General features: G+C 34.6%; 1 protein-coding gene across 1 annotated transcript; it reads right to left on the bottom strand.

The window, feature by feature from the left end:
* Positions 1-218: 218 nt before the first annotated feature.
* LOC117918255 lies at positions 219-5,775 on the bottom strand. Its single transcript, XM_034834761.1, has 10 exons — positions 5,193-5,775; positions 4,930-5,079; positions 4,675-4,836; positions 4,406-4,492; positions 3,869-3,994; positions 3,626-3,706; positions 2,976-3,092; positions 2,637-2,867; positions 1,880-2,241; positions 219-966 (listed from the first exon to the last, which is right to left on the bottom strand). Exons 1-10 carry the CDS (start codon positions 5,773-5,775, stop codon positions 358-360), a joined length of 2,508 nt encoding a protein of 835 aa, XP_034690652.1. The 3' UTR covers positions 219-357.
* Between the last annotated feature and the right edge of the window lie 3,776 nt (positions 5,776-9,551).

Here is a 9,551-nt window from a genome sequence, read left to right as displayed (position 1 = left end):
ATAAATCTTGTTTTATTTGCAGACTATAATCCATTGAGATACGAAGAAGCTATAGTGTGATGATTGTTGGCTTAAAAGCTATGAATGAAAAAATTCATAAAATTGAGAAAAATAATAAATGAGAGCTTATTAATCATCCTAATTTTGGTGATCGTAACAAAGTGGATGCAAAACATATTGTTTTGGAGCATACAAAATCTATCAAAATCGGACAAAGTAAAAAAAGAAAAAAGAACAAGAAAAACCTAGAATTAATCCTACATAGTCAATATCAAACTCAAAAACCTTATCATTTCAATCTTAATGTCAAAATCACGATCAAGCGCTAAGAATGATGGAACACATGAAAAATCAACCTCATGAAACTGCTACGTAGCTTCTTTGTGGCACCTTCTTGAAGGTAGCACATATCAGATCAAGGTATAATGGGAATTGCATTACCGCAAAAAAGGTCACCGGCAAGCACGTCACGGCATATATCGGAAATGCAAAGTACTTCAGTTCATCCTTGAGAACAAAGAAATGGCCTGCACAGAAGGAGACCAAAATGGCCGCAATGGATATAAAGAGAGACGATAACCCAAACAACAGCTTCTTAGGCAAATCACTGCCGAAGTCCTTTTCTTGGTGCCTTGATGTCAGAATGGCCAGAAACATGACCACGGAGGTTACCGAGAAGCATAGAGCGATGAGAGATGAAATGGAGAAGACATTAAAAGCTGGCTGGTTTTCCAGAGTGGGCACGCCAATTCCTTCCTTGACACCGCCTGGAACGGTGGCGGATGTTGCGAATGCGACGGTGGCTATGAGGGCTGCCACGACGGAGCATGAGTTGGAGGTGTCGTTGAGCCATTTGCCACCTTTATCTACGAGATCTGCGTGGCTGTCTGTGAATATCTCTCTTGCTGTTTTGTTGTTGTTATTGTAGCGGACAAAGAAATGGATTGGCATGGAGTTTTTCACGAACTGCGTGCCAGTTATAAGTTATTAAGCTTGATCATCAATGGCGCGTAAACTAATAATTGATAATGAATATTAAAGAATACAAGTTGATTTCATTCTATTTTCTAAAGTTTTGGTGTAGTTACCATCGGTTTCAAATTTCATCTAATAGCGTTCTTATAGATGTGTTCCATTTATAAAATTTATTGTTTAAAAATTGTTAAATACATCTATTTAATTTTTTTTAATCTAAAATATTTCTAAAAATTAAATCTCATAAAAGAAATATATCAGTGGAAGTGTTCATGTGAAACTAATATTGGTTTTCGTATATACACCAAATCTTACGGGGTGTACAACATTTATACAACACATAGACTAAGGTGGTGTTTGTTTTTTGGCTGAATAGAAAAAGTAAAAAATAGTTAGCTTTTTCTATTCAACTAAAAGTAACATGTTAACATCATCCAATATAATTAAATTGAACTTATTGATAACAAGTTCATTTTATCTATATTGAATGATGTTAACATGTTACTTTTAGCTAAATAGAAAAAGCCAAAATATTTGACTTTTTCTATTCAGCCAAAAAACAAACACCACCTAAGACTATTTTTTTTCTCCAAAAACTTTCTTACCTTCCCACTGTTTTTCGAACCTAAACTTGCATTATATATAACATGCTTAATAGCATAGGCTAGTGATTCATAGTTTATAAATGACCATGTGGAGAAAATAGTCTTATTCCTTTATATCTTGATCTCGGTTCTATTCATTCAAGTTTAAATATTGTTTTCCTGTACTTCGGTTTCATTTCTTTGTATCTTTATTTAATAATTAATTCAAAATTTAGAAATTCTACTACTTATACGATGCTATAACATTTTCCTAATTGAATATATGTATGATGAAAAGTTAAGTAGGGAAGATGACATACCTCGTACCACTTAATTTCCCATTGCATTTGTAAGGCTGCACCAGGAATTCGCCAAGGATGTCTGTCGTTCAACTTTGCAGCAAGATGCAAAGCACTGTTACCTTCATGATCCACAACATGAAATATACTGTCTTTCAAAATTTCCCTCTTGAGTAAAAGAGCATAAACATGAGTTTGTCTATTTTCCACTGCCAATAGAACAATGTTCTTCTTCTCCGAGTTCATGTCATGAATGGCCACAGGGAAAAGTTCAAGGATTCTCACCACCATTTCTACTATTCCATTCTTTGCTGCAATTAGTATTGGTGTCTCCTTCTTTGCCATTTCATCAGTCTCCTTTGCCTTTTCATCATTTTTCTTCTCTGTTAAGGCCACAAGATTCAATTCTCTTAGTTAAAAGGCAAAAACCCTAGAAAGCTCGGCCCATAAGGGACATGATCATCATGCTTGTCGTATTCTGACAATGTCGAAAATTAGAAAAAGTAGGCTATCAAAGCAGCATCTAAATCTATGACAAACTTCTTAAATAAGAATGTAAATAGGATGGACATGGAGGTGAATCGAATTCCTATTCAAAAAGAGGAATAATGTAAAGAGTGAGCTTTGATTTTCAGGATGATAAACTTTTGATTCATATTCCATTCTAAAATGCAATCCAAGCATGATAATGAATTAGAAATGAAATAGATTTCCCATTTTTATTTTTATTCCAATGTTTCAAACATATCTTTAGAGATAGGGAGAGAGTTTTACATACTTTGCTGTCTTTTCTCATTTCCCGTACTCGATGATGTTTTCATTCTCTTTGTATCATTGGCCTCAATCTCCTTAAAAGCATCTGTTTCATCTGGTTCCTTAGTTTTCAATGGTTGACTTCCGGCTGAACTATCATACTCACTTGAAGAAGAGTCAAGTAGCTTGTTCATTATTTGAATGGACCATAAGTGCTTCTCTTTCTTTGAATGTATCTTCTTTATCTGTTTCGATCCTTATAACCACATAAATTAAGAACACATTAACATACTCTTGATCTATATTATATTAGATATTAATAAATGGATAACACATTGGAATGATAGTTAGAATAGTCTAATACCTAATCCAAGTACGACGAGCATGGCTCTGTATATAAATTTGATGAGCTCGATACTTATATAATAATTTGGGGGAAATAGTTGAGGTTGTTTGTCAACTCCATTACTTGATTGTTTGCCTACATATAAAGATGGATTGAGTTAGAGAACATCTTTATTCAAGAGTAAATTATTCATAATAGATAGTAAATAACTATATATTGAGAACAAGTAAAATTTAATTGGTTTGAAATTTAGTCACCTCAAGATGGATGACCTAATTAGCCCCATGGCCTCTTCAAAGAGACAAAGTCATCATTTGGTGAGCATTATTACACCCAACAATCCTTAACCCCTATCACTCAAACTCGTAACCCTTGTCTATGATATTGTTAATTCTTGAATTGAGTTTTGACCTGTTATGATATTCGATATTACAGCCCATAGGTTTATTTTAAGACCCATGCATTATTTGGGTATTACCCAACCTCGATCTTAAGAACAAAATTGTTGTAAGCTAATAGAATACTCTTTACAATTTTAATTTTATTTGCTTCAAACTTGCAAATGAGTCCCCACAAAAGCCACTATTTTGTATACCTAAATAGAAGTAAAAATCATTTTTTTTCTTTCAAGTTCCTGATTACAGATTCTATATATGTATAGTACGTACCTTGATTCTGGGATGCATCACGTTGGTTTTTTCCAGGGTTCTCCGAATCAGGCTTATTCGCCTCTGTGTGCTTCTCAAATCCTGATGAATTAATCCTTCTTAAAAGTTACAGAAATCATAAAATAGATCTTGAAAGAAGTTCATACCATTTACTTCAAATGAGTATCCAGTAATCTTTATTCTAGTAGGATCCTTTGAGATGATGTTCAATTAGGGTTTGATGTAATGTTTTTCTTCACCCACCTGGTATTTTAATCAGGTTCCACAGCACCATCAACACTCCAAAGAAGCTCAGACGTGTGTGGTTCTTTGTATGCTTCTTGGGCTCCTTTCTGCCTTCACAAGATTCCTCCTTGATCTTCACACCACCTAAACCTTATGAAGCATATTAGCAATATTAATAAAATCTTAAAAAACAAACTTGTTCACACTTAAAAAAAAAAAATTGAAATATATTCACAATATTTTTTTTCTTTTTAAATAGTAATTAGAAACTGCATTTGAAAATTGTAGTTTTTGTGAACATCTAAATTAAACAAAGAAATTTTGTAATTTTAAATTGTGGTTTCTAAATGGGTGTGCGTTTTTGAATTTGTAGTTAAACATTTGGTTTTTAAATGGGTGTGCGTTTTTTCAGAAGATGACAAAAAACAAAATACTGACATCACATTCAGCAGGTCCTAAGATTGTTCTATCCCAGCAGAATACTCAAAGAAGTAAAAATAATTTTTCCTTATATTTTTTCTTTTTTCAAAGATAGATTCTATGTATGGTACTTACCTTGATTCTGGGGAGCATCACCTTGTCCCTTTTCAGGGTTCTCCAGGTCGCTCTTCTCAGATGCTGTCGAATCCTTTTTCCAAGTTGCTGAAATCATTGAATAGATTAGTAACAACATTCATGATCATAAATACTTAAACAAAACTTAAAATAAAGAAGTCCTTTAAATGGGATATATCTTTTGTGATATATAGTGTGCAATTAGGATTTGATGTAATGTTTACTACAGTATATTTGGCTATAAAGAAAATGATTTCCTTCCCCCATACCTGGTCTTTTAATCGTGTTCCACAGCACTACCAGCACGTGAAAGAAGTCCATACATGTTGTATAGTTCTTTGGATACTTCTCTGGCTCCCGTTTGTCTTCAACAGTTTGCTGGATATCATAGTGAGGGAATGATTCCTCCTTGAGTTGCTCTACATATAAACCTTGCAAAATGTAGAAGCAAAAGCCATGAAATCTTAAATTGTAGTACTGGCTGATTTTCATGGTGATAATCATTATGGCTAAGTGAATCTTACAATGATAAATAATTTTGTTGAACCGGCCTAGGCGAGCACCACTTTCGAATGCAGCAGGCTTACTGGCCAGGAGATGGAGTGGCGTGTGCCCTCGTTCGTCATAAAGATTGATAAGGCCTTCATACTTATGAGCTATTTGATATGCTAAATCTGTCAAGCAATGAATATATATATGTATTTTATTGTACAGTATATAAACAAAATGAAAATACGCGCATGCGTTCCTCTTACTAATATGGCATGAAAATTAAATAAATACTAACCGAGGTATTCTCCAGAGATGGCACAATGAAGAATAGTTTCGCCATCGCCCCTTCTACAGTAGTTATAGTGTTCTCCGGGTTTACATAAGCCATGGAGACAAAGGAATGCTTCTTTCTTACCATGAAGAGCGGCCAAGAAGAGAGGTGTCTCTTTTTCACTGTTGCGAATACCCACCAGTTCCCTGTGCCCTCCAGCAATGCACAGGCACATTCGAACATTTCCAATTGACGCTGCTAGATGGAGAGGGGTATTCCCCCGCTCGTTGGCTATCTCAAGAGGGTGTTCAGATTTTTCTGCTTGTTTTCCCTTACCTTCTGGGAAGCTAGTACTCGCTTCCTTAGCTTCCTCATCAGTGATACATTTGACTAGCTCTTCTACTATAGATTCTTTGCGATCCGAGACAGCTATATGCAATGCTGTGTCCCCTGATCTAGTGATCTTGGCCCTGTGAGCCTGTGGTTTTTTCTCATAGATCTTGACGACATTGTTCCACTTGCCTTGCATGGCCAATTTGAACAAATCTTTCTTTATCTGCTCCACCTCTTGATCTTGCTCAGCTATCTGCAGCATTAGAGTTGCCATTGATTCTCCTAGAACAAGTGAACAAAAGCAACTACTAGTAAGCACCACTACAAGATATATAATTGCACTACTCTTTGTATACCATGCATATATAACCAGGCCCCAGCTTTATGACAGTTTTCTCAAATAAATTGAGAATTGATACCTTGCTTTGAATTTGGGACAAGAACAAGTACGGACCCCATATATGGATCCAATCGACAGCTTATTTCCTTCAAAAGACAGTTTAACATTAGGTATTATTGTTGATAAATTAACTAATTCCCCAGTATATAGAATAAAACCTGAGAAACAGCTAGATTAAGGCAAAACAAAAGAAGGAAATTGATGGCATAGAATGAAAAATAAGAAAAATAGAATAGGCGAGAAGAAAATTGATTTTATGTAAATGTCACAAGAATTAAACCATTAAGTTTTAGAATACTGACAACTAATTTGAATCAAAGTTCGTAAAGCTTAAAGTCACTTAAATCCTTATAAATCAATGTTGCTAACAGGAAAATGTTGTTGTCTCTTCTGCAGATAATGAAATTAAATAATTAGAAGTACAATTTCCAACCCTGGTTCTACAGTTCTGTTGCCAACCATATTAATATCTACTTTGTGATGAATTGGAAAGTAATACCTTGCTCTAGTTTTGGGATATGAACAATCTACAGACCCTGGACAAACAAAATCCATCTTTTTGATGCAAATAAGAAATAATGATTTGCTTCATTTTAATGCTCTACCACTTTTTCATCTGGGACACATAACAAGATTGATAATTTGAAATTTAAGTTTTCTATTTAATGGATCATTTAGATGAATGCTATCTATAATATTGAAAAGAGTTTAACCTCTTGACTAATGTCTTGAAGTTTTAATTTATTTAAATAATTTGTGTAAAACCCATTATATCGTTTACGACATAAAAATCGATCTATATTCTTGTGTTGACCTTGAATACAAGATGTAGCAAAACTTATTTATTTATTTTTTCATTTTATTAGTTTCCCAAGTTGGCAAAGCAAGTAGTATCTTCTCAAGGTGATAGAAAAGGGTAAGCTCTTATTCTCTAGAACATACAGAAATAAAAAGGAAAAACGAAATTCTTTTTGTTTCTTTTCTATTTTCCTTTAAGTGGTCATAGAGGGAAGAATTGTATCAGTGAGAATGAGGGGAAAAAAAGGAAAGTTAATATGAAAGTAAAAGAACGAAATATCCCTTACTTGAATCTTACAAAAAAGATTATTCTTTATCCCTAAAATAAGAAGACAGACAATTTCCTCTTGCTAGGCATCTACCTCCTTTGTTATCAAGGTTTTGAAGCAAAATGGTATAACAATGGCCTTCTTTAAACCGTCATGTTTGTCTTTTCTCTTTAATTTCATCTTATTAGTTTTCCCAGTTGGCAAACCAAGTATTGTCTTATGTGATATAAAAATTGTTAGCCTCCATGATGTACAAAGATGAATGGCCATGGGGTAATTAAATGTGAAGGATTCTCTTCACCATATCTATTCTTTGCTGCAATTAATTTCGATGTCACCGTTCTTCCCATCTCTTCATTTTTATTCCTTTTTTCTACATAAAACTCATCAATAACCAGTTTTTTGGTAGGTTGATCACCTGCTATAACTGTTGTATTAGCACAGAGGCCAACTTTAGTAAGCTTGAGCAGTATAGTCCAATTGGGAATTGTTACAAGGTTGAAAATTTAAAAGATAATGTCAGCCTGATTGTGTAACTTGGTTGATAATTCTTGTTGAGCCCCCCAAGCACAATAACTTAAAATTTGTAGTAACCGGATGAGTATTGGGTGATGACCCTAAGAGAGAATTGAAGGAACTTAAGGCCAATTGAGAGGGATGTGGAATATTCCATTCAAAGTTCCGACAGTAACTTCCTTAGTTTTCACATTTTTTTTTTTTAAAAAAGAACACAAGATCTTAATATTCATAATTCAATTACTAAGATAATGCAACATAGCATAAGGCTTTGTATCATTTAGTCAAAAGAAAAATTTAATTCCTACAGCAGATAATAAGAGTGCAAAGTCTGTAGGGTCCTATATTTTCCTTCTATTGAAATTTTCAATTAGTATTGGACTTGGAATCCTAGGAAAGGGGAAAAAGCTCATTATTTCATGAAGCTCAAAGAAAGGAAAATATAGAACCCTAGCATTCTCCCTTGTCTGACACTGTCCACTCTAATTCACATGCTTCCTTCATCTTGATACATACAACAGTGCTGCTCTCCCCCCTCCATCTAAAGGGAACCAGGTCCTCCTACTTTTACCCCTTTAAATCAATTGAAGATAGAACTAGTGGAGAGCGTAAATGAAGCAACCATCTTAAAACAAAAGTAATCAAATGATATTGTTCTTTAATAACATGAAATAGGGGAAACAGTCGGGCAACTCTGTGGGAGATAAGAGTAGTTTTTATTTTTAAAACATATTAATATTTCGAGTATTTGTTTGGTGCCTAAGAATTGCAAGGATTATCTGTGCATTCTGGATTCTTTCTTCCAGCTGGGAATGTTTCAATTGATACAAGTATATAACAAAGCATTTTGCATTCTTATTCTTTTTACCGACAATTTGTTCATTGAGAACCTGTAAATTTTGCCAAGATATTCAAGCTTAATTAAAAAGGAAACAAGGAGGGGAATAAATTATAATTTCAAAATCATCAACCAAGAGAGAAGAGGATGGTGGGTTCTTGAACATAAAATCACCTCAATTCAGTGCAAGGATCATTCTCTTGGTGATTTAAATAGTGACAAAAAAACCAAACACAGACAACCGATATGCTGGAAATTGGATCATTCCAATCCTCAATCATCAAGGTGGCAATTTTAAGGTGATCAAGCTCAAAGAAAGGAAAATCTAGAACTGTACGGATCCTCCTTGTAGCTACACTAAGATACCCACATTAAAATGACACATAATATAAGATCAAAAAATGTAACTAGCAAGCATGTCAATGCATCTGCTGGAACGCAACGTTCTCAATTAGTCTGTAGGGACTAAGAAATGTCCTGCACAGGAAGTGATCAATGTGGTTGATATGGATAGGAAGAGAGATTTCAAGCCCAGAAAAAAGCTTTCCAAGCAAGCCTGTAACGAAATTCTTCTCTTGGTACCACTGATGCCAGTGACAAGCATAGAGCAATATATATGAAATTAAAAAGACACAAAATGCTAGTTGTTGTTCCAGAGTCTGTTTGCCGTAGTCTCGATTGTTGCCGCTCAGACAGTGGCTGATGTGTCAAAGGCAACTGTTGCCATGAATGCTGACGCCAAGGAGCATGAACCAAGTGGAGACAATGGCACATCAATCCTTGAGCAGCCCCGCAGAGATTTTATATATATATATATATATATATATATACATATAGAGAGAGAGAGAGAGAGAGAGAGAGAACCAGGAACCAGCTTTGTCCATTAAAAACATGCATATGGACCCCGAAAGAACATATGGAGACCGGCCCCATCAAAAATCATGGCTGAGCATCACAGGAGAGCTTTTCTATTTTTCCTTTTCCTGAAAAAAGAGAAGCATTTAGAAGACTTGACAGTAAGATTAGTACTTGCTCCTGATCATCTGATACAGGAATAAAACAAAGAAATACTAATGTATTTATCCTTGATGTGTCTAACCATATATTGATAATAGAATATAGAAACAAAGAAATATTAATCACTCCCTTAGCCGGGCAGTTCTTAGTTCTTACAAACGATTGAGATCATTTCCAGCCAGTGGTTATCCTTGATGTGTCTAATTAAATCT

The sequence above is a fragment of the Vitis riparia genome, chromosome 7 (genome assembly GCF_004353265.1).
Source record: "Vitis riparia cultivar Riparia Gloire de Montpellier isolate 1030 chromosome 7, EGFV_Vit.rip_1.0, whole genome shotgun sequence".
Classification (NCBI taxonomy): Eukaryota; Viridiplantae; Streptophyta; class Magnoliopsida; order Vitales; family Vitaceae; genus Vitis; species Vitis riparia.
Note: the sequence above shows the minus strand (reverse complement) of the source record. Positions and strands in the feature narration are given on the sequence as shown.

Excerpts from the sequence above, each read along its gene's own strand:
- LOC117918255 (XM_034834761.1), bottom strand. The coding sequence starts at position 5,775 with ATGGCAACTCTAATGCTGCAGATAGCTGAGCAAGATCAAGAGGTGGAG. Across the intron at positions 3,995-4,405 it reads TGATGCTCCCCAGAATCAAG|GTGGTGTGAAGATCAAGGAG; the intron begins GTAAGTACCATA and ends CATAAGGTTTAG. Across the intron at positions 3,707-3,868 it reads GAACCTGATTAAAATACCAG|GATTTGAGAAGCACACAGAG; the intron begins GTGGGTGAAGAA and ends TTAATTCATCAG.